General features: G+C 43.1%; 1 protein-coding gene across 3 annotated transcripts in view; it reads left to right on the top strand.

Moving 5' to 3' along the window:
- LOC126198598 (uncharacterized) overlaps positions 1-26565 on the top strand; it is a 236137-nt gene that overhangs the window by 67420 nt on the left and 142152 nt on the right. For all 3 annotated transcript variants that reach the window (XM_049935067.1, XM_049935060.1, XM_049935052.1), the window contains exon 3: positions 11515-11644. In XM_049935067.1, coding sequence (XP_049791024.1) covers positions 11515-11644 — 130 coding nt within the window. The remainder of the gene's footprint in view (positions 1-11514; positions 11645-26565) is intronic.

Raw genomic sequence — 26565 nt, 5'->3', positions numbered from 1 at the left:
TGTCTTTTCTTTTATTTAACAACATTCAGCTTTTCTCAATAATGACTGATGCAGCACTGTCACGGAGTACGGTGCGTATGCTCCTTGTGCTGGGCGTGTAACTTCTGAGGCGAGCGCTGCGACTACCTGCCTGCGCCGATCAACCGTCCGATCCACGCCAGTCTTGCACTTACATAATCATGGTGCAGTAGACACAGTTCCACTTTCACACACTCATCTTTAAAATAACACGTGTTTGAGATGGTGGAAATACAAGTGTCTCTAGAATTTACCCCGAAATTCTCGAAGCATTACAACCTTTATGTGTTTTAATAGGTTTTTTTAATACACAGGTTTTCTAATGATTTTTACAGACTTATGAATTGCATAACATTCATGTAAAAAAAAAAAAATTACTGGACACATGATAAAACTACTTACCAGTAGTTGCATATTTATGTTAATAATTTATATCTAGTTGTATTTCTCTGTTTGATAGTGCACCATTGATTGTGTGCTAATTGTCATTTTTCATCCAGTGTAATTCTTTTCATGTTTATGCACTCTGGTCCTCTGAGGTTCATAATGATTACCATGGTCTGAATATAGCTCTATGATTGTATGTAACTTCTGCCCACTACACTTGACTTACATTTAAGATTTAAGTTTTTTTACAATGTGTAGTTCAAGAAGATATTCAGGATTATGGCCATAAGAAGTTTTGTTACATATTTTCTGAGATTTCTTATGCAACTCTTGTAGAATAGCTACAGAGAAAGTGGAGTGAAACATGAGCAGTTCTTGCTGTCTGAATGGATATGGGTCTTCCTGTGGGTGTGGTAAGATACATAAATGGTTTGAGAGACACGTGTGGTTTGTAGGAAGTTGCAGACAGACCAGCAGTGGATGTATACACAGTCCTTTATTCAGTCATTCAACTTGATACTTTTGTGAACATGAAGAAGTCGTTAATTATTTCATACAGCTAGTACTGTTATAAAAACGTGTTTTTATCTTCATGTAATATTCCGTGCTGAGTGGCAGGTGGAGTAACAGCTGGTGGTGGTAGATAGGTGAGCTGCTCTTACACAGGGGACAGTTGACACAACATGCTGGCTTGGCGATGTTGTGGACACTGCACGTGGCCTGGCTGTGGTGCAGAGCAAGTGGAGGGTTATGTAGGCTAGCATAGTGGAGGTCATGGTGCTGCTCAGAATCTGACCCTGAACTGCTGGCTAGACTCCGTTGATAGCGAGCAATCCTGGGAAGGCAGCGGCTGAGAGAGGAAGGCGCAGACGCACAGTGACTGGGTGTCGCTTACTTACTAGCTAGGCAAACAATGACAAGTTGGTACAGCAGTTGTTAAATACTGCTTCCATGCATTGAAAGTTGCGGAATGCATGATATTAATGTGTCACAGCAAATTAGCTGGTGTGAGGGCAATGACAGCTGTCATACTTTCCAGTGGGTGGGGCTACAGTTCTTCCTGGTTACTAGCCCAATTTCGTCACACAGGTGTCAGTGAAGCAGAAACTGTGGACCTTGACTCAGGTCTAGAGTCTCTGACCAGCGCCTGGCTGACTCCATCCAGTATGTGGTGTCATTGCAGTTTTGGACGCTGACATCCTCTTGAACTTCTCCTATGATTTTGTGCCATTACAATCTCCTACCATCTCTGAAGAAAATTTGCCCTCAAATTTTGCAGGAACTCACACTGCTTTATTTACAGTTATTCCCATAGAGTCCATATGTTCTCATTTGCATTATCTCACTTTCAGTTCTATTAGCAGTGTTTTATGCCATTGGTGAGGGGTGGGATCCGGGGAGGCATCCTATCTGCTAGTCTTCCTGCTGAATTTTTGCTTGATAAAATTCACATTTCACGCTTCTCATATTACTGACATCACATTGTTGTAACAACTTGAACAGACGTCTTGAATATAACTTTAACTCATAGCTTAACATGTACACCAAAAAAATATCACCTGCTATGTGTTACTAACATTAAGAAAACCAGGTGAACCCTGAGTCCATTAAGCTATACCTATACTTTACCACTATCACTTGGCAAATAATGAAATCTGTCTAAAAGCTTATGCTAAAAAGTTAGAACCTGTCGCTAGTGACCGGTAAGGAGAATACATGTACTGTGGGCTACATTCTGCATTAACCTAGGTGGAACAGAACTGACCTATGTAGGCTGAATAACAGCATTGTCCTATTGCTTAGTGATAATGGCCGTTGTTAACTCTGTGATTGTACACTTTTCTTTTGCTTCATATTCTTATACCTTAGCAAGTGGAAAAGTTTATTTACAACATTAGGGGATCCCTTGTACCCTTGCATTGATCACAGTTTCAAAATGTCGTAACTTTCTTCTTCAAAATACATCAACAAATGTGTGTAATTTTTCATCATACTCATATATCTAGCTTCTCATTTGTATAGTTCACAATAAACCTCAATATCTCTGCAAGCAGATACCTTTCAACATCTGGTAGATTTTCCAGCTATGTCACTTCTTTTGCTTGGTTGGCTATAGCTCATGGATTTACCATTATCATGAGCATTGTTTCTTGAGGGACCAGGACCAGTCTAATATTGATGACATTGTGGCCAATGACAAGTCTTGCTTCAGTGTGGTTTCTCGATGCTTTGGCTGTTTTGAGACAAAATCACATGATGTGAACCAAACAATACTGTTGTGACTCTTAACATAGTTCTAATCCATCAGCACTGTACCACAGCTTAAGCCTATCTTAACGAACTAAGTAGTACCTGCTATTTTCCTTGGGCGTCACTTTCCCCAGATTACATTTCCTAATGTTCCTGATTGTGACTCTAAATCCTACGTGATGTCTATCTGTAATAAGTAATATACATGTTACTCTTACAGTTTTCTACACATACTAAAAAATTAACTTATTCATTTACTTATCAACATAAAAATCCTTGTGTCTCTTGTGGCTAATCCTTATGAAATTACTGAACTTTTGGGGTACCCAGGGTTGCCTACACCTGAGCCAGACACACTCTCTGCACTGGTTGGCATAGTGCCATTTTTACGGCAAACCCAACATACTACAGAAAGTGACTCAGTGCGTGGATATAGAATGACCACATGAATTACACTGGGTGCATACTACTGGCCAGCCCTCGATTGCTTACTGAACACTTCAGTGGTATTATCCCCGGCACTAAGCAAAAAAGCACAATGTAGGGAATCCCACAAGTGAAAGTAAAGAGTTTTGTGCTGCTACTAACTCGTCATGCAGTCCCTGTTGAATTATTGCAAGCAGTCTTCTGCAGTCAGCGTTCTGTGTATCTTCTTGGTCATGGTTGATCCATCAGTCTCCAAACTGTCTCGATTCTGACAACAAAATACCAGGTGAATGCAGAACATCCCCATTGGGCACCAAAATGTAGTGGGCATTGTATTGCCTTGGGAGAACCAGACTGAAAATGAGCAGTTCGTGCTGTCAGAATGAGTTCCTGTCTTCCTGTGGACATGGTATGGTCCAGAGGTGGTTTGGAAGACAGGTGTGGCATAAGGGAAAGCTGTAGACGGATCAGCGGTGGACATACACAGTCCTTTATTCAGTCATTCAACTTGATTCTTCCATGAACATGAACACGTAATTAATTAGTGTATGGCTAGTTCAGTTATACAAATGCGTTTCCATCTTCATGTAATATTGTATGCTGAGTGGCAGGTGTAGAAATGGCCAGTGGCACATACAGGCAAGCTGCTTACACAAGGGATCACTGACACAATGCACTCATTCAGTGACAGTGCAAATGCATCATGTGGCCCAGCTGCATCATGGAGCAGGCAGTGGTTGACATTGGCTGTCGTAGCAGGAGGTCATGGTGGTGCCCAGAATCTGACTCTGAACTGGTGACTGGACTCTGGCAATGGCGAGTGATCCCGAGGAGGCAGTGGCTGGAACAGTGTTGGCTGCCCAAACTGGGCAGATAGGCAGAGGACCCTCCTATGCTCCCCAGTGGCGGCAGAATTACAGCAACAGAGCATATGGACACAGTCTGGGTATCGCTTACTGCCCAGCTGGCTGAGCAATGATGAGCTGTTACAGCTGTGATTAAATACTGCTTCCATGTCATGGCAGTTGTGGAAGGTGCTACATTAGTGTGTCATGCCGAATTATATGGAATGAAGGCAGTGACTGACTGTTGTAATTGGCAGTGTGTGGAGTTGCAGTTCTTCCTGGCTACTGGACTGGTTTTGTCACATAGATGGCAGTGATGCAGAAGTTGTAGACGTCCTATCAGCTTGAGGATCACTGACTGGCACCTGGCTGACTCTAATATGTGACCTCATTGCAGTTCAAGGCTGTGACTTCTTCTTCAAGTTTTGTGCCCTTACAGTTACTTTTTGTAGACTATTATTCTGTGCCTAGTTCTTACATACTGAGCTTTGTATAGTTACTAGTATTCAAGTAACTTATACCATAGGTTTGGATTCTGTCTGTAGCCATAATAGCTGTCAGTGTTTTATACAATCAGTGTAGTACACTACTGTTTACTTGCTAGGTATATTTAGATTGCACTTAATTTGACACTATGGGCAGTCCATTTGAGATACAGCCTGATTTTATGTAAACTGAGGTCGTGAGCTGTTACATCCTGCTATGTCTGTACAATGTTGCACATGGCTCGTTTTATTGTTATAACATCACTTTTAGTGATACATACTTTACATTAACTTCATTTTAGATTTGCATCTTAAATATACCGTATTTACCCAAATATAAGATGACCCTGACTATAAGACAATCTCCCCCCCTTTTTTTTTCAAGTGGGTTCTTGAGAAAAATTTGTTTTTAACATATTTGACTAGTCAAAATTACGAACTATCTTACTGACTTAAAGTATCCATTTGGAATGTTAACATTATACCTATTCTGAATTTATGCCATTTATTGAGTGTTGACATTCTGATACTACAAGGAGCAATAAAATAAACGAAAAGAAATGGATTACATTAATTTGCAGACCATTATCTTTCTTACATTTTTCGTTTACTAACCCTTTTGTCTGTGGTGTCACTATTCCTAATCATCATCCTAGTTGTACTGCTGTGAAGTTTATATCTTTGTTGTCACAAATATTTGTTTTTTTTTTTTTCCTTATGTTGCAATTTCTTAAGTTGTGGTTATTGTTGGATCTGAGAATAAAGCTGTTTTTATCTGATTGACACACTTCCTTCTGTCCTTGTCATACACATCACGATGAGCATCGATGACATTGCAGCACAAAGCACACAGGTACATCATTGGTCCCTATCTAGACTTTTACTGTCTCCTTCAGAAAAGAATACTATTTGTTGAGTAACTGTTAAATTTTAAAGTCAGTCTAATTCTGACTACAAATGGAGAAAGGCAAATTGCAGTTTAAATGTGGTGGATGTTACTAAAAGGCCAAAGTATGTATTATATATTCTCATGGTTCACAGCATGAAAAATATGTTGTCAGCCCAACACTTCTCTCCCTGAACTCATCCTAGTTCTCAGCCAAGCTGGTGTCACTGTTCCCCGTCCAACCCTTCAGTAGTGCTGTGCTTGAGCAATTGTGAAACATGGACTGCAATATGTCCTGGTGTGCAGGTATGTGTAACAGCAGCAGCTAATACATAAATACTGTAAAAGGTCACAATCACATTCTGTCAAATTCCCGAACTTTACTCGTCCAGCCATCTACTGACATCTGTTGAAACTATTCGCTGTGATGGGTCCTTCTGTGGTAACTTATTCTCATGACAACAATTGGAGTTTAATATTATTTATTTCACTTGTTAGACATTTAATTCTGGATAAATTTTTCTTCTTGTTTCACCTGAGTGTCACCTTCATGTTGTGAAGCTGATTAAAACCTGGTATTGTTTTTTACCGGTTCTAATGTGTACACAACAACTGAATTTTTCATTTGCAACTCACTTAGTAAATCATTAGTCTCTCATAATCAAATAAAATATTGATCTGGGTTCAGAATCAAGTAATGTTTTTTAATGGACTACTTATTTGGGTTTGAATGTTACCTTTACTTAAAAAGCAGCATTAAATTTCATATCATTTTTGTTTCCGTGCATGTATGAGAACTTTTATTGCAGATCTGTTCGAACAAAACAAGAGTTTGTAAGATAACAGAATTTAATGCTATTTCCTCCTGTGTTCCACAAAATTGTCATATTTTAAACAGAATAGTGCAAAGTTGTATTGGCTACTTCATAGTTTCTCACATATCCCTTCCAATAGTGCTGCCCCAATCAAAGGTCATGTTTGTTCGAACAATGTCGATACTGTATTGAGCCCGTCATTGTATTGGGAAATCTAGAACCTGTTCAAACACAGCTGTAGTTTGCCCAGTTCTGTCCTTATGAATTCTTCAAAATAAAAATGTGAGCTCAATGGCCAAAGCTTCATCCGTAAATGTAAGATGACCCCTGTACGCTCTATTACACAACACAAAAATGTTAACTTCAGCATCAGTAGTTTAATCTGCGAATAGATGATGACCCTGTATTTTTTGAACGATGATTATGGGGAAAAAAAACATCGTCTTGTAATCAAGTAAAGACGGTAGGTAAAGTTCAACATCTAAGGGACAATCAAATGAAAACCATACACCCAAGACATTAGGGCGATGAAATGGTTCTACGCAAAAATAATCACCACACACATTTATCCCATTGTGAGATGAGATTATCAGTTGCTGTTTTGTAGAATGAGAATGTTGTCAGGCGCTGATAGATCCACAACTGCACCTCTTATTGCAGTGCCTCATCCAACTGAAACTGTCATCCACACATCTTTCTTCAGATCACTGAAAGATGTAAAAATTACACAGTAAAATGGAAATGTCGTGTGGTTAGGGCCTCCCGTCGGGTAGACCGTTCGCCTGGTGCAGGTCTTTCGATTTGACGCCACTTCGGCGACCTGCGCGTCGATGGTGATGAAATGATGATGATTAGGACAACACAACACCCAGTCCCTGAGCGGAGACAATCTCCAACCCAGCCGGGAATCGAACCCGGGCCCTTAGGATTGACAGTCTGTCACGCTGACCACTCAGCTACCAGGGCGGACAATTACACAGTGAAAAATCTGGACTGGAGGAGGATGTTGCAGTGTTTTCATGACAAACTGCTGAAGGGTAGTCTTCAACCAGTTGGCAGAGTGTGTGTGTGTGTGTGTGTGTGTGTGTGTGTGTGTGTGTGTGCGCATGCTGGGAGGAGGGGGAGACTTATTGTGCAACAGGATGATTCCATCTGACAGCATTCCTGTGCGTTTTGACATTATAGTGCATCTTAGTTTCTGCAAAGTGTCTTCATAGTGCTTCACATTGGTTGTGATTCCACACTCGAGGAACTTGACGAGAAGAAGGTGCCCTGTGGTCGAAGAAGGTGGTTGTCATGACCTTACCAGAACTTGTGTTAACAGCTTTGGATTTCCTTGGTGGGGGGATGTGGGATGTTTACATTGTTGGCTTTGCCATTGGCCCTCGGACTGTCAGAATGCTGTTGGGCAGAACCAACCTGTTGCATGATAAAGCCTGTGCCGCCCCCCTCCCCCAGCTCCCACCCCACCCCACCCCACCCCACCCCACCCCACCCCACCCCACCCCACCACACCCCCGACTCCCTCATCCTACTGCAAATCGGATGAAGGCTATGCTTCAGTGATTTGGTTGATTGGAAAACACTGCAACATCCTCTATGCAGCCCAGATCTTTCACTGTATGATTTTCTCACATTTGGTGACCTGAAGAGACATGCGTGGATGTTGGTTTCAGTAGGACAGGGTGGGCGCAGTTGTGGATCCGTCAGCGGCCACCCGCGTTCTGGGAAACAGGAATTGATCATCTGTTATCCCAGTGAGATAAGTGTTATAACACATGTGGTGATTAATTTTGAATGGAACCATTCGCCCCTCATACTACTTCTCAACAGTTGCACTTACGGTAAGGAATGATGGGTAGCTCAATGACTTCAAAGATATTAACATTGTGTTCTTACTTCATTAAGGAATATGGTTTTCTGTGTTACTTCCTTGTGTCAAAACAATAATGACATTAGTATATACTTGAGTTTGACAGTTGTGCACTTTTGAATCCAGTAAAGGATGGTGTTTGACCCGAGGTCTACATGTATGTTCACATTGTATCCTCACATTATCAGCTAAGAAGCTTTCCTATGCTGTTATCTTGTGTTAGCCCAATTATGACTTTTGAATTATATGTGTATATCTCCTATGAACTTTACCACTAACTCTTTTCATTATTAATTATTTTGCACGCTGAATGAGATTAGTGTATCATCATGCTATTTGAGTTATTAAGTTCCACTGTTACAGTGGTTTTTCATTTCCTCGTTACCTAGTAATGTCAACTCTGATAACTTTCACTGTCACTAATACAGGGTGGGGCAAATAAAAGTGGCCCAGAGAAGAGAGTTCCAGGATATAAAAAGACAGCAGAGGAATTGAAATACAGTACTAACCTGACTATAGCAGATGTTGAAAGTGACCACCATTCATGTCTTGGTCAGCAAGTTGCTGAAGGTGGTTCGAAACAGGACTGCGGGAATTGCTGCAATCTCACCCGAAATGTTCTGCTGCATTTCATGAAGACTATGGGAGTTGTTGTGTTACACCTTAGACTTCAGGCCTCCTCATACAAAGTAATCACACATTGACAGATCAGGTGACCTGGATGTCCAGCGAGGGCCACGACCAAATTGACCTGTACTAACAGCTCTGTCAGGCATGAAGATTGTGCAAATGTGCTCCGAGGTTCAGCCAGCTGTGTGGGCAGTTGCCCATTCTTATTGGAAGTAACTGTAGGACTTTTCCTCCTACATTAATGCTGCCACAGATGGTATCCGCCGTCGTATCTATTATCTTACCAGAGACATTCAGTAGGGATATTCTACTTAGCTCTTTGCAACTGATACACAGTTCTCTGTTAAAAAGTTACTCTGCGATAGCTATAGACAACTATCTTTAGTTGTACTGTATGTATGTTTTTCTCCATGATTTTTCATTTCTTTGACATTAATCACTCTGAAGTGTGTTCGTTGCTACCAGTAGTGCTGTATTTGAGTATTAATTGTGGGTTCTCACTGTGAAGCTTTGAGGTTGTATCAGCCTAAAAGGAACAGGAAACATGCCTTTACTTGATCTGTTTTCACATTTTAAGTAAATATACACATGTTATACCCACATTTTCACTAGATTATGTTATTTTAGAAGTTATCAATTTTGATGTTGACATATGCCATGTGAAGGTGGTCTGTAACTGAAACTGGTTAACATGTAGGTTTTAAAATAAACAGCTGATGTTTTTCAAACGTTTACAGCGGCTTTCGATGCAGTTTTATGCATATATGTACATACCTACATGTATCTACACATACATATGTACATATACTTGTGTAAATATGCGTACATACATATGATGTTAGTGATAGCCTACACTTGGCACTGGAATTTTGTAGTCCAACTGCTGCTAGTCCCTGACAGGTGGTGGAGGGTGACACACAATATTGCAAGCAGTCCATTATTTGTCCTCAGATAACAGGCACTTGTATGGAGGGGTTATAATGTGCGTGGTGCACAATACGGAAGTCCTCCCTTGTCACAGTTAGACATGGCCAACTGGATCTTGGAGGAGTATGCCTTCCCTCACGTCCCCATGCAGTCCAACCTCAGGCCACTGTCACATCTGAAGGCCCCACAAATCTAAATGCTGCGCAATCTGACCAGACGATTAAATAGAGACCCACAGTAAAGTCCCTTTGAAAAGCTTGTCAGGTGCTGATAATGCTACTTCACATATGTATGCGGCTTCTCCATGGTCTTCACAGTGGTAACTCAACATCTGACACTGTTCATGTCCCTTATATTTCCTACCAGGCTTGGTAATAACCCTAAATACTCTGGTGGCTGTTTTACCTGTCACAGAGAATTGCAACTCTTTAATTATTTACATACCATCTCCTACTCCCCCCCCCCTCCCCCCTACCCCCCTCCTCCATGGCTAGTATGTGTTTGAAGTTCATTGATATCTAACCATGTCTTCGGGGTGCTTCACTTTTTTTGTCAGGAAGTGTATTTGTGGAAAATGCCAAGGGATCAAACAAGATGTCAGATTGACTATGTGTTAATAAAGCAAAGGATCAGAAATGAAGCCAAGGACTGGAGGAGCTAGACAAACCTTGACTTTAGTGTCACTTGATGTTAAAGAACATAAAGAGAAAGCAGCTGAACTGTTGGAACATAGACAAGTTGAAGATATCAAAAACTTAGAAGCCCTTGTGACAAAAAAGACACTTCAAGGAGTTACTGGTGTTGATAACTGATGGTGTGGGTTTCAAAGAAATTAGTAAAGGCAGCAGAAAAGATACTAGGATTGAAATAGGCAATAAAGAAGCTGCCATAGGTAATATATACGATACTGGAATTAATAAAGAAACAGTGAATGTGTAAACATGTTGAAAATGATGAGCAACCCTAAAAGTACCTCAGAAAAATTAACTGGCAATGCAGAGAAGCTAAAGAAGAGAGGGTAGAGGATACAGTACATGTCATGATAAAAATACTAAAATGATACTGGATAATGTAGTTGCTGCACAGTGACTATTAAATAATGACTTTAGGGAGCACATAGCAAGGAGCACATTTATTAGAGATGAAAAAGTAATAGGTATATGTACACCATTGATGGCAATCTTACAGGAATTGGGCCAAAGAGTCTACCAAGAACCATCAGAGCCATGTATGAAATTTCTGAAACTTTGGAAGTTGTATTAGAATTTGAAAAGAATGTAATTATCAGAATACAAGGAAAGCAAGAGTGAATGGGTATATCAATGATTGCACAGTCAGTCTAATATCAAATGAATGAAAAATACTCCTGACTATTTTATTGAAGAATGTAGGGAAAAATTTAAAGTGATTTAGTAGAAGACCAGTTTGATGTGTGGCTTGGCCGTTTCTTGGATAGCTCGGTCATTTGTATTAAAGCTCGGCTGTTTTAAAGCCGAGGAACTGTAAATCTGAGCAGTGGTAAAGCTGGGGGTTATAAAGTGTATAACTATTGAACAGTGCAGAGTTTCTGTTGTTTAATATTTCAATACTCATAAAGTACGTAACTAAATATAACATAACTAATATGAAGCAAATGCTAGAATAGTTCACTTGATCAGATAATGCTTGACATGAGGAAACAGTGAACTTGTTTTATAATTTTATGAAAAAAAGGATGGCCTGAATCTCATATTTTTTTATTGTGGTGATATAGTTACTTCAAAGATATGTGGGATAGACTACTCTGTGTTCATGAAATGATATCTTTTTTTTCCGTTTCCCAACTGGGCTGGTAAACCATCTGTTCATGATCTAACATTTCATGACACATATAACTTTAATCTTGCTTATTATTACTGTGTCTGAAAATGTAAAAGTGTGTCTAATCTATCTAAAATTTGAGAAATTGAATATGATATTCTTTTAATTCCAGAATGTTCGTCAGAAGATACTTGGCATAATGTCATCAGAATGTCAAAAAGAACATAAAAAACCTGAAGAATGTAATAAGAAAGTAGTATCTACTACAGATGTGGGTTCAATAAATAATAGGTGGTTTGATGGTAAGCGGAATCAAGGACATTGCCTTGTACAGATATTTACATACAGTTCTGTCATGGAGGAAAAAAAAAAAAAAATGTTCATGCAGCAGCCGAAAGTCAATAGTGCAAAATTTTTGTTGAGTAATGTGTTTATGGTAAACAGGTAAACTCTTTCATATTATTTTGAATCCTGAAGGTTTTGTTTATGAAATGAGTACAGAATTAGCATTTTTAACACTTTCATTGCTGATATAGTTTGTAGTTACCGTCACCTGCGGTCTGGGTAAAATCAGTTTTTTTCTGTAATTTCATACTGCCGTACAGCTCACTGTTATTGGAATTCCAAAACATTTATATGTTTATTGGACGTTTTACGTTAAGTACTCAAATTTTGGGGCCAATAATTTAAAATTTTAAGGCACCAATGAAATTTCAAGTCAGTGATATTTATTGCCAGGAAAAAAAAAAAATTGTAAAAGAATTACAGTACTGTTATATACAATGAAACATGTTATTATACTCTAAAATATATCTACAAAACACTTGAAGTAAAGAAAAATAACAATAAGCATAAGTTCAGTACACAATTTAGAGTTCATAGTGGACAACGGTGTGATAAACTTCGAAGCAGGGGGAGATACACAACCCAACATTACATTCGGTGCAGGAAGCAGGGGGAGATACACAACCCAACATTACATTCGGTGCAGTCATATGAGGAGTCCTTTCTTCCAGCCTTTCCTGTTAAACAGGAGCATAATTAATAATATAAAATTCTGGGAAGCTAACAAAAAAAAAAAAACATTCTCAGCAACAAAATCTGAAACAAATGTTGACTTACCACTATTTTCAGACGACGTATAATCTGAATCGTCATCAGACAGCCCTGTTTCACCATCTGAAAACTCGTCAAGGACTTAATAAATCATTTGCTACAAACTTTTATCCTGTTCACTGCACATATCAAAAAGAAAATCAACACGAAAACAGTCAAAACGAATGAAACTGAGAGGATACCAATGCCAGACAGTGTCTAAGAAGTAAGCTACAAACAAAGTCTTTCATAAATACAAGGTATTCCACTGGGTTTGCTGCTGCCATCTAGTGCTTACGGTTAAAACTACGAAGCCTGCAGACCACTCAGACTTCACGGGAGTCGTAAATATACGTTTGACGCCACAGAGAAACATTGTAACTGCTGAGACGTAATATTATGTCGACCGCACGCTAACCGTTAATAACTTGACAACACAGGTGCAAAAGATGAAACATCACGTTAAGTAATTGCGTTATTTGATTGTAGTTAGACATCTGTTTCCAGTACAACAAATTCATCTGCCAGAACTCTTCTATGCTACTGAACTGTACCAGATGTGACTTTAAATCAGCTGCCATTACTACTACAATGCTTGTCATTAAAAGCTCTGTCTGACCAACATCATTTATAGCATCTGGTATATTTTCATCCCCTATCCAAGCTAATCTCATGTCCAATGGGTTCAGCTGGTAAAGGCTTGACATGGGCTTGGCAAATGTGGGGCCCATCAGTTCGGAGTTTGTCAGCATCATCAGTCCTCTGCAGCTACAATCTCTAAGTACGAGGGCAGTTCAATAAGTAATGCAACACATTTTTTTTCTCGGCCAATTTTGGTTGAAAAAACCGGAAATTTCTTGTGGAATATTTTCAATAATTCCCGCTTCGTCTCGTATAGTTTCATTGACTTCCGACAGGTGGCAGCGCTGTACGTAGCTGTTAAAATGGCGTCTGTAAAGGATGTGCGTTGCAAACAACGGGCAGTGATCGAGTTTCTTTTGGCAGAAAACCAGGGCATCTCAGATATTCATAGGCGCTTGCAGAATGTCTACGGTGATCTGGCAGTGGACAAAAGCACGGTGAGTCATTGGGCAAAGCGTGTGTCATCATCGCCGCAAGGTCAAGCAAGACTGTCTGATCTCCTGCGTGCGGGCCGGCCGTGCACAGCTGTGACTCCTGCAATGGCGGAGCGTGCGAACACACTCGTTCGAGATGATCGACGGATCACCATCAAACAACTCAGTGCTCAACTTGACATCTCTGTTGGTAGTGCTGTCACAATTGTTCACCAGTTGGGATATTCAAAGGTTTGTTCCCGCTGGGTCCCTTGTTGTCTAACCGAACGCCATAAAGAGCAAAGGAGAACCATCTGTGCGGAATTGCTTGCTCGTCATGTGGCTGAGGGTGACAATTTCTTGTCAAAGATTGTTACAGGCGATGAAACATGGGTTCATCACTTCGAACCTGAAACAAAATGGCAATCAATGGAGTGGCGCCACACCCACTCCCCTACCAAGAAAAAGTTTAAAGCAATACCCTCAGCCGGTAAAGTCATGGTTACAGTCTTCTGGGACGCTGAAGGGGTTATTCTGTTCGATGTCCTTCCCCATGGTCAAACGATCAACTCTGAAGTGTATTGTGCTACTCTTCAGAAATTGAAGAAATGACTTCAGCGTGTTCGTAGGCACAAAAATCAGAATGAACTTCTCCTTCTTCATGACAACGCAAGACCTCACACAAGTCTTCGCACCCGAGAGGAGCTCACAAAACTTCAGTGGACTGTTCTTCCTCATGCACCCTACAGCCCCGATCTCGCACCGTCGGATTTCCATATGTTTGGCCCAATGAAGGACGCAATCCGTGGGACGCACTACGCGAATGAAGAAGAAGTTATTGATGCAGTACAACGTTGGCTCCAACATCGACCAGTGGAATGGTACCGTGCAGGCATACAGGCCCTCATTTCAAGGTGGCGTAAGGCCGTAGCATTGAATGGAGATTACGTTGAAAAATAGTGTTGTGTAGCTAAAAGATTGGGGAATAACCTGGTGTATTTCAATGCTGAATAAAACAACCCCTGTTTCAGAAAAAAAAATTTGTTGCATTACTTATTGAACTGCCCTCGTACTTCAGTGAGCACTATAGGATGTTGTATATTGTATGTTACAGAAAGTGTTGATCTGACCTTAACAATCTAGGCTATGAAGAAGGTACAAATCTGTTGCTCCCCCTCCCCGGCCGAAGAAGTGCCCCCCCTTCTTCGGCATCTGCTGGTGATCGGGCTCCCTCCCTGGAACCCTCTCCCCAGCGGCTGTCAGGCCAGAAGACTGTGACCACGACTCAGCCACGAGGCACACTATCTGTGCGTCCTGAGGTCACCCTGTCTTTTTCGGTGCCCGGTCTTGCAGATGCCTGTACTCCTCCTGTGTCTTGCTCTCCTCCACCTCCGAATGAGAAGAAAAAAAAAAACATAAATCCCATGACAAGGCGCCCCCGGAGATGCCAATTCCCCTCTTGTAACCAGAGTCTGACATCTTATTTGTGGATGTCTCCCCACCCCTGTTGGTGACGACTATTGATAAAGTGACCTGACCTCCTCCTCAGCTCCTTCATGCCTACTTTGGACTCACACCACACGACCGTCAAGTGGAACTGCAATGGATACTATCATCACCTACTGGAAATGCAACGTCTTGTCTCCTCTTATTCTACGTTCTGTCTTGTTCTCCAAGAAATGCATTTCCATGATGACCACTCTCCAACTTTCCATGGTCATCGGGTGTTCTGTTGGAACCATGCTGGCCCTGGGATAGCATCTGGTGGAGTCTGCACTTTGGTTCGTTCTGATGTACTTAGTGACTGGATCCTCCTACGTACTACCTTGGAAGCGATAGCGGTTACAGTGCAAACAACTCCAGCAATCACCCTTTGCACTCCAGGTCGGCCACATGCTTATGTTTCACTATCTACCTTAATCCAGCTACTCCTGGCCCCGTTTCTCCTCCTTGGGGATTTCAATGCCCACCATCCACTGTGGGGGAGTGTCACTTCAATGGGTCAGGGTATCCTGATCAACCAACTTATCACAGACTTTGATTTGTCTCCCCTCACCGATGGTTCCCCTACCCACTTCAGTACCGCTCATGGCACCTTCTCTGCTATTGATCTCATGATCTCCTCCCCTGCTCTCATGGCTTCCCTACATTGGTCATCCCATGATGACCTTCGTGACAGTGAACACTTTCCAGTGACACTCTCATTCCCCTGGTGCCACCAGGCAGACAGGCCCTCACGTTGGGCATTCTGCAGTGCCAATTGGCCTTTATACATGTCTGCTGTCCACTTTGACACCTCCCACTTGAATTCCATTGATGTAGTTGTGCAAGGCATCTCTGCCGCTCTTCTCCATGCTGGCACTGCTCTCCCCCTATCCACAAGGCTCCCTTGTCATCGGCCAGTCCCTCGTATGTTTCCTCCCTGGGGACGTATGCCTTTTTATTGCAGGTTTGGTCAAAGCTCTGTAGCGCTATGGGCTGCCAGCAACATTCAACTGTCCAGGGTCTGAACCTCCGAGGAGCTCTGTGCACTGATCCATTGGTCCTCGCGGAACACCTTGCGACACACTTTATGATGGCATCGTTGTTCGCTTCCTACCCTCCTACCTTTCTCCAACAGAAATGCAGAGTTGAACAGACCCCACCTCCATTTTATCGTGCACCGTGTTGAGCCCTATAATGCACCTTTCGATGATTGGGAAGTGGTGCAGGCTCTTAGGTCTTCATGAGACACAGCCAGAGGGCCAGATTCCATTCACAATCAGATGATTCAACACTTGGATATTCCACAGAGGCAACACTTCCTCAGTGTCTTCAGTCACATGTGGCTAACGGGTGCTTTTACATCACAATGGCGAGACTGTATAGTTATCCCTGTCCTTAACCCCTGGAAAAACTCACCACTGTAGACAGCTACCGCCCCATTACCCTTACAGATGTGCTTTGTAATCTGCTCAAAAGGATGGTCAACTCCAGATTATGTTGGGTACTCGAATCTCAGGGCCTTTTGTCGCCGTATCAGTGTTTCTTCCGGGCAGAGTGATCTCCAAATGACCATTTACTCCGATTGGAATCAGCCATCTGACAGGCTTTTACTCACCGCCGGCACCTTGTCGCAGTTTTCTTTGACCTACATAATGCGTATGACATGGCTTGGTGCCATCACATTTCAGTTACCCTCCATGACTGGGGCTTCTGTGGTCCCCTTCTGATTTTTATCCATGGGTTTTTATCTTACTGGCTCTTCCAGGTCCGCATTGGCACTTCACTCAGCTCCCCTCAGATTCAGGATAATAGTATCCCACAGGGTTCTGTGCTAAGTGTCTCACTCTTCCTCATTGCCATAGATGGGCTTGTGACCTCTGTTGGGCCTCTGGTTACCCCGGCGTTGTACATTAACGGTTTTTGCATCTGGTGCATCTCCCACTCGATGGCATCTGCTGAGTGCTAGCTCCAAGGTGCCATCCAATGGGCCTCTGCGTGGGCTACCGCCCATGGCTTCCAGTTTTCACCCCTCCAAAATGTGGGTTGTGCATTTTTGTCGGCGACCCACAGTACACCCTGATCAAGAACTTTATTTAGGGAACCAGCTCCTCAATGTTGTAGCACAGTCCTGTTTCTTGGGCCTTATTTTTGATAACAAGTTGACATGGCTGCCCCACATTGACCACTTAAAAGACTGCATGCATGCAGAAGCTTGATGCTCTCTGCCTCCTGGCCCACACATCATGGGGTGCAGACTGTTCCGCTCTTCTCCATCTTTACCGTGCTCGGGTCTTGTCCAGTCTCGATTATGGTAGTCACGTTTATGGCTCAGCAGCTGCTTCCACATTGAAACTCCTTGACCCTGTCCATCATTGTGGGGTGTGTCTGGCTATTGATGCCTTTTGCACTGGTCCTGTTGATAGTCTCCTCACAGCAGCAGGGATTCCCCCTGTACACATCTGATGGAGCTAATTCCTTGTTTCTTGCGCAGTTGCCATTCGCCAATTCCCTGTCCATCCTGTATACCTTGTGCTCTTCACCAGTGAGGGATGTCTCCCTCCTGACACCCACCCACGAGTGGGATTGCGTCTCGCTACCCTCTGCTGGGATCTTCATCTGCACTCACTGGACTGCACCCCGTGTCTTTCCTCCCATACCACTGTTTTTTGCCATTTACGCATTGTCCATACCCGGCCCACCCATTGTTTCCTCCTACGTAATGGCCCACCCCCACAATGTGGTTGTGGCGCCAGACTGACGATATCTCACATATTGGTGGCATGTCCACTTCTTTCGACTCTTCATGCTAAGTATAGTCTTCCTGCTTCCTTAAATTTAATATTAGCAGATGATCCACGGATGATTGACCTGCTCCTCGGTTTCCTCCGTGAAAGTGGTTTTTATTTCCAGATATAAGGTTCTCTTTTAGTCTTGGAGCAGGGGTGTGTTGGTTGTGATTGGGACTTCTTTTGCAGTCTTCACGGTCTATGACCCCATGACACCCCCCCCCCCCCCCCGCCCCCTTTTTTCCAGTTTTTAGATTTGGTCTCACCTTTTATGCTTTTACTATGTGTGTTTGATGTTCATTTTTTTATAATTTGACTCCTCTGACTGAATCCGTCCACTTTCAGTAGACCCTCTCTCTTATGTAACCCACTTCGGAATCGCGGGACTGATGACCTCGCGGTTTGGTTCCATGCTCTCTCAACTAATCAATCAATCAATAAATCAATCCACCTCTTCCTCCATCTGTCTGTCCACCTCTTCCATTGTCTGTCTGTCTGTCAACGTCTTCCTCCCGCAGTCTGTTCACCTGTTCCTCCCACCTCCATCTGTCTACCCTCCAGGGGCTCAGCATTCTTTTGCTGGGTATGGGCTCGGTGACCTCTGGTTCCTGAGTGGGGGCTGATAAGCGCCACTAGCCCTGTGTTACCATAAACTCCGGGCATTCTTCAATGAGCACTATGCGCCATGGTGGTGAAATGTTGTGTTTTTCAGAGAACGGGGTCCTTGGTTTCACTACCTGGACTGATAGGAAGGTGCACACCTCTACAAAAAAAACCTCAACTTCAAAGTGTGCTATGTGCTAATGAGGTGAGTGGCTGTTGAGGGAAAACTGTTTCTAGTGGGAAACCTCTGGGGCACCTGCCGCCCTCCATTTGTACAAGGCTTGCTCAGGCATACAGGGCTCTGCCGGGGTCGACATTTGTCTCCCTAGTGTCTCGAGGATCCCTGTGGAATGGTCTCATCAAACGACTGCTCCTGAACGGGTGAGTATACCGTGTTACTATGTACATCCTCTCATCGAAGAGAGCTCAGTTTGTCAGTCCACCTGAGAAAAAGTCTCAGGCTCATTGTAACAGGGCTTTAGTGTGCCATAACACTTTCATTGTAATAAAGAGAACAGGAGGAATCTTTGAGAAGGTCTCCCTTTTCTGCATTGGCAAGACATTGGAGGGTGTTGCTGGGTCTCTAAAAAGTTGCTATGGACTTTGTAATGGAACATTTCTAGTTGAAACTGCTAATTCAAACCAAGTATCTAATGTTCTGGGATGTAAGGCACTGGGTGACTACCCAGTCGAGGCTGAGTTGCATAACACCATTAACTTTTGTAAAGGCATGGTTATGTGCGCCAATATAATGAAGATGGACCCTGCAGAGTTACATGAAGAATGGAAAAATATGGGTGTCACAGAAGGAGTGCAGAACTATATGAGGAGAGTAAATGACACATTAGAAAAATCTGCAACATTTATTCTAACGTTTAGCATTCCAGAGTTACCTGAACACGTCCTTGCAGGCTATATCCGTCTTAAGGTTTGCCCTTTGTTCCTAACCCGATGCGATGCTTGAGATGTCAAAGATCTGGCCATACCACTATGGGATGTAATGGGAGGACTATGTGTGGTAATTTGGAGGCTCAGCTTGCAAATCAGGCAATTCTTGTCCACTTCCTCTGAAAAGTATCACCCAGTATGGAGCAGGAAGAGTGAGGTCTAGACGAGGTAAGGAAAATTCAGTAGCTGAAAGTCATGAGATGCATACTCTATGGTGAAGCTAAAAAAGCTTTCAAAGCTATGACCTCCAGTTTTTGCTACTTCTTTTCCGTTGACTCTTAAGAAGCCAATCACCAAGTGTGGTGTCTCAACACAAACTCGGACCACAGATTCAAGTATGAGCACATGCACTTGTTGGTGTACCTGTGGGGAAAACTGTATGCTTGAACCAGAAGTCATTCAGAAGCCATCGGCAATGGGCTTACAATCTAAGCAACGTACCGCTGCCCACCATTGGAAGCCTACTAAGCCATTCCCTCAACCCAAGCAACCGACTCTTCTCTTAAGTAAGGAACGAGTCCTTCAAAAAGTGGTTCAAAGTTGAAGAATCTGGCAGTTAAACCTTTGGATCATTGAGTTCTCTGTCTCTCAGATGGGGACTTTACTCTTGACGATATGGATTTCCTATTGGAAGAGAGCCAGGGACTAGCTAACGTTCCCCCTGACCTCCTGGGTAAATCGTCACCTCTGAGGGACAAAGACAAGACTAACCATCGGTAATCAATGGTTCCCACAGTTACTTCTGTGTTCTAGTGGAATTTAAATGGATACCAATCACATTTGGCAGAATTACAGCTCATGGTCCAGGAGAAACAGTTGTACATCTGTTTGTAAGAAGCGCATTTTAAAATCACTGATACATCTGCATTAACCGCTTACGACCCCTACACCAAGGACAATATTACTGGACTCAGTGCTAAATTTGGAGTGGCTGTTTCCATGGATACAGATGCTACTCCTCTTACGTCGCTCTTAACATGGCCATACAAGCAGTTGCCATGAAAATCCTAGCACTATTTAACATCACAGGTGTTCTTTATATCTTCCACTTCATACTACAGACACACTGAAAGTACTCTTCTGGACACTCCCACACCCAGTCCCCCTTTTGAGGGGGGGGGGGGGGGGAGACTTTAGTGCGCACAATGTGCTGTGGGCTACCACTTGCTCCCAGGATTGAATTATCGAGTGACTCATCAGTTCTGAGAATATTTGCCATTTGAACTCAGGTCAGATGACACACTTTCCCACAACTACAGGGTATTTTTCAGCCATTGACGTGTATTTTTGCTCCCCAGCTATTGCAGACTCAGTTCAGTGGGAAGTGGCTGTAAATTTACATTCTAGTGACCACTTCCCAGTGTGGACCCGTCTGCTGACTTGGACAGTAAACAGGAATACATGAAAATGGATGATTCAAAGAGCAAATTGGTTGCTGTAGTCGACAGGCCATTTCTGAAAAGGAGTACGGTGGCCCATATCACTTGTGAGATCCAACAGCCTGCTGCAGAGTTCATTCCCCTGTCTAGAAATCACCTCAGATGACGACCTGTACCTTGGTGGAATGACGACAGTTGATTGGCAATTAGAGCCAGATGAACAGCTCTATGGAACTTCAAACACCGTCCACCTACAGAAAACTTTCATGCCTTTAAATCTACGAGAGCACATGCGAGGTGAGTGATAAAAGAATGATAGAGGGATTTCTGGAAGGAATTCCACTGCACAAGTTTGGGAATCAATAAGGCAGATTTCAGACAAGAGCAGTACACATCCTCTTACGGACTTATCAAGAAATGGGGTCTTTGTGGACACACCTAAAGACTTGGCTCAGGTTTTAGCTGAACACCTTTTTTACAGTCACTGCATCATCTCTGTAGGACTACGGAGATGAGGAAGCTCCATTCTCTGTGTGGGAACTGGAATGAGCTCTGTCTGTAGCCAGACACACTGCTCCAGGACCTGATGAGCCTCATTGTGATATGCTCTGACATATGTGACCTGAAGCGAAAGGACGGCTCTTATCTTGTTTCAGTCCGATCTGGTCTGATGGACAGTATCCCATGATTTGGAAGGAGGCAATATTAATTCCATTCTGGAAACAGGGCAATGACTATAGCACCTAGCTGCCATCTTGCCTGGCTGCTCAAGTCCCGAGCTAAGCTGAGATACTCCCAGCACTGCTACAGACACTACCGTTTTGCCCTTGACAACTTAACTGTACAGGAGATGGCGATACAGGAGTCCTTCTTACATGAAAACCATTTGGTTTGTGTTTTTTGACCTCGAAAAGGCCTATGATACTACTTGGAGGTACAACACCCTTCGCCAACTTCATGAATGGGGACTACGTGGATGTCTACTGCTTATTATCCAGTCCTTCCTCGAGGGCCGGTGCTTTTGTAATTGCATTGGTGATGCCTTGTCTGACTGCTTTGTTCAAGAGAATGGAGTCCTTCAAGAGAATGGAGTCCCCTAAGGCAGTGTACTCAGTGTCACATTGTTTGTCATTGCTATTATCAATGGCATTTCCTCCACAGTCAGGAGTCCTGTTGAATGCTCTTTGTTTTTGGATGTCTTCGCAATCTTCTTCTCTTCCTCTGATCTTACAATGACGACAAGGCTGGAAACCTGGGCCAAGACAACAGGTTTCGGGTTCTCACCAGAGAAGACTGTGTCAATTTTAACCATCCTCGTCGAAGTTTTAACCAACTGTTGCTCACAATGGGGGACAATATTTTACGTTTTCAGGAAACTGTGCTTTTTGGGTTTTTTATTTGACTCAAAATTAACTTGGCTCCCACACCTGAAAGACCTATGAATAAAGGGCTTCCAGTCATTGAATACTTTGAAATGCCTTAAATTATGGCAGTGGATCTGTGGACCAACCCATATTTACTACCTCAAGATATTAGCTGTTGTCCATCATGAGGGCATTCGGATATTGACTGGGGCCTTTTGGACCAGCCCATTTCAGAATCTGTGTGCAGAGGCTGTTGAACCACCACTCTATATTTGGCTCGACAGACACTGAAAATTTCAGCATCACCTCAGTCATTGGCATTTAGTGCAGTGGTCCAATCTAACTTTGAATGGCTGTTCAGGAATTGGCCCTATGCAACTAAACCATTCAGGATATGTGCTGCTGATTGTTTCGAGGATCTTCATGCATCAGACCTTCGAATACACAGCCAGGAATGGAACACATTGCTGCATTGGTGTCTTCAGAGGCCCATAGTAATTTTATGCTTATCATGGGATAAGAAAACTTTTACTCCATTTTACATTTTTACAACTTTGTTTTCTTTTATTTTAAGTACATACCACAGTTTCATTGTTTTTTTTTTGTACAGATGGATCCCAGCAAGAAAATGTCCTCGGTTGTTTTGCTGTTTTCCCTGATGGGGTTTTCAAAGTGTGTCTTCCGGAACAATTTACAAATTATGATTTGGAGTTATACGGCGTTATGATGGCACTGGAGAGGATTCGCAGACATATCCGTACAAGGTTCTTTGTCTGTTCCGACTTGTTTAGTGCACTACAAGCATTTCACCAAATGCATCTAGTAGACCAGTTGATTCAGATCCATGACTCCTTACAGTGGCTCTAACACCAGGACAAGGTGGTGATCTTTTGCTGGGCATCTGGCCACATTGGGGTAAAGGGAAGTAACATGCCCGACAAAGCAGCCGAGGAAGCATGTTGGGATGGTGTTATCTGTCATTGTCCCATCCCGTCGCACATCGTTATTTCATTTTATGACAGACAAGTCATGTGTCACTGGGAGCCTGAATTGTTGAAGTTGACAAAAAGCAAACTGTGGTTGCTGAAATAGACCACGCAGACATGGTGGACTTCATGTCAGCCTCGCAACTGGAAGGAGGTTCTGCTTACCAGGCTGTGCATCGGACATAGCTCTTCAACATATAGCTTCCTCCTCTGGCGGTAGGATCCACCACTCTGTGAGGTTTGTGTTGTGCCTCTTTCAGTTCAGCGTATTTTGGCAATGTGTACCTTATATACTGATATCAGGGCAGTCCTCAGTCTTGATGGAGATCTGTCCACCATCCTCGCTGATACTGATTCCAGTGTTCCAATATTGGTGACATTTTGTGAACTGTCAGGCCTCATCCCTAAATTAGTGGCAGGCAGACTTCAGTAGTTATAAACTGCTCTGCATTTGGGGACAGCCTTCATCCCCATCCATAAGGTTGGCATGCTGACTTTTTGTCAGAGCTCTGATGACATGATGTTGAGTGCACCTCATCTAAAATCATCATCATCATCATCATCATCATCATCGTCATCCTCATCATTGTCATCCACTCTCTGTCTCCTCATTTCCTCCTCCCCCTCTCTTTGTCTGCTCCCTCCATCCTGCTCTCTGACCACATCTTCCTCCCCCCCCCCCTCTCCTTCTGACCATATCCTCCTCTCCCTCTCTCTTTCCATCTCAAACTCTCCATCTGTCTTTCCATCTCCACCTCCCATCTCTCTTCCCATTTCTGCCTGTCCCTCTCTCTTTCCATTTCTGCCTGTTTCCCCTCTCTTTCCATTTCTGTTCCACCAGCGCACCACTACTCTGCACCTTCCACTTGCCTCATGCAACTCACCCTCTTTCTGTCCATTTCCTCCTCCCCTTCACTCTGTCCATCCCCTCCTCTGTCCATCACAAATTGTCCCCAGCCACGTTCCTCAGTATGTGTAGCCTTTGCAATACAGTTCCATAAAGCAGGCCGATACTACTCCCACAACACACCTGTCGTGCAGGGCAGGCCATACGTCAGGGACTTAAAAATCATTTATTTGACCCTGATATACAGGCTACCATTCAAAGCAGGTCAAAAAAGATACCAGTACTACCCCAACACAACATGCCTCTCACACATGGCAGCCTAATGTCGTGGGCAGGAATACTATTAAGCTGCTCCACAAAGCAGGTTGACTCAGCAGGTCAATAGGGCTCCCACGCAGCAAGCCTATTACTTGGGTAGTCTATACAACTGGGACTCAGAAACAGTGTTTTTGCCCATATCTTTACATATATTGGCACTACAAGGTTATAAACCCCGAAGTGATGATACTCATGAGGCCAGCTGTTTCTGTGCCAAATTTGGTTGAAATTGATCAAGGAGTTTGGGAGGAGATCATTGGGATACACACATACAAATACAGATAGTTCAAAACCCCCTTCATTATGGAAATATATTGGATCAAATGGCAACAATAGACCTGATGTATTTGGAGGATGGCCATATTGAAACTGGTATAGTGACCACGCCGCAGTTGTGGCAACAGTGATTATTAAAGTGCGAAGGACAACTAAAACAAGTAGAAAGTTATACATGTTCAGTAAATTAGATAAAAAAAGTAGTGTCATATCTGAGTGAGGAACATGAATCATTTTCGACACAGACCAGGAGCATGTAGAGGAGCTATGGCTCGAGTTTAAAGGAATAGTTGACCAGGTTCATACCTAGTAGGATAGTTCATAATAGGAGGGACTGATGCCCTCACGGTGGACAGTGTCTAACATCTTGAGATATGGAGTCACTTTAAAGAAACTTTTAAAGAAACAAAGACTACTTCATAATAGGAGTAAAAGAAAGCATAGAGCTATAGATAAAGAAAAGCTGAATGAAACACATTTGGGTGTCAAGAAAGCAACGCGTGTAGCCTTCAGTGACTACCATAGAAGAATATTGTCAAATGGTCTTTCAGAAAACTGCCCTCAAGGGCTCAGCATTCATTTGCTGAGTAGGGGCTTGGCGACCCTAGGGTTCCTGAGCAGGGGACTGATGAGTGCCACCAGTTTCCTGTTACCTTAAGCTTTGGACATGCTTCAATGACACTGTATGGTGCGGCAGTGGAACATTGTGTGTCACAGGGAATGGGGATCTTGGCTTGACTGCCTGGATTGTGAGGATGGTAAAAACTTCCATAAAAAAAATCCTGAATCTCAAGGTGTGCTTCGCGTTGATGAGATGTGTAGCTGTTGAGGTGGAGAAGTCGTTAGCGGACAACCTCTGGGGAACTTGCCACATCTCAGTTGTATAAGGCTTACTCAGCCACGCGGGGCTCTGTCTGAGTGTACCCTTGTTTCCGTAGCTGCTTGTGGGACCAAGGTGAACACAAAAAATCATCATTATCTCCTCCCATTGGGAAGGGTGTACCGCCTGGGACCATTCAACCCAGTCCTCCAAACAAATGAGGGAGGCTAACCCTCCTGGTAATGGTAACCTGCATCAGTTCAATTATAGTAACAGGGCTCAAGGAGTCATAAATCAAAATGTGTTTGTGGTCATTAAGAGGAAGGAGGGGACGTTTGAAAAAGTGTCCCCCTTCTATATCCATAAAGGCTTGGAAGGACTTGCTGGAAGCCTGAAGTTTATGAAGCGGCTGTGGAATGGCTCAATATTGGTCAAGATTAATAGGGCAAAGCAGTTGGAACTACTTATAAAGACCGAAAAATTGGGTGAATATGATGTAACTGTCGAACTGTATAACTCCCTTAGCTGTAGCAAAGGCATGGTCACGTGCCGTGACATTATAGGTATCGACATAGCCAAACTCAAACAGGAATGGGCATTATAGGGGATAGTGGATGTAGAGCAAAGGATACGTAGGAATAATGGAGAAATTGAGAAGACTGCCATCTTCATTGTGACCTTTAAATCTCCAACATTTCCCGACCACATCATGGCGGGTTTCCTCCAACTTAGAGCTAGGCCTTATGTACTTAATTCTTTGCGGTTTTGGTCACACAGTGCTGAGTTGTGGGGATGAAGCAACCTGTGGGAAATGGGAAAAGACAGCCTGTGAAGCTGGGACTGACTGTCCATCTCCAGCAGCCTGTTATCTGTTCTGGGAGCCACTCAGCCTGGAGCTGAGACTGCCCTGCTTTTGCAGAGGAATGAAAAATTCAGGAACTAAAAGTCACCAAGCAGATCCCCTATGCTGAAGCCAAAAACCTCCCATCTTTACCACTTCTTATGCTTCCATGGCGCAGAAACCTGTTCCTAAGGTCGACGCTGTTGTGTCGATTCCCTAAGGTCTCGACACAATGAGTGGCTAGGTGCACGCGAAACTAACGCAGACGGGCGTAAATTCTGAAACAGGAGACTGGATGAAAACTATAAAGAAAAGAAGAGAGATTTTAATATACTTAACTTTAATGTAGTCTTGTTCTTGTTGAAATACATCTCTTGCATAGTAGTAAGCAATTAGCAATGATACACATGGCGCCTTGCT

This window comes from Schistocerca nitens, chromosome 1 (genome assembly GCF_023898315.1).
Source record: "Schistocerca nitens isolate TAMUIC-IGC-003100 chromosome 1, iqSchNite1.1, whole genome shotgun sequence".
Taxonomy (NCBI): Eukaryota; Metazoa; Arthropoda; class Insecta; order Orthoptera; family Acrididae; genus Schistocerca; species Schistocerca nitens.
This window is presented reverse-complemented; position numbering and strand designations above follow the sequence as displayed.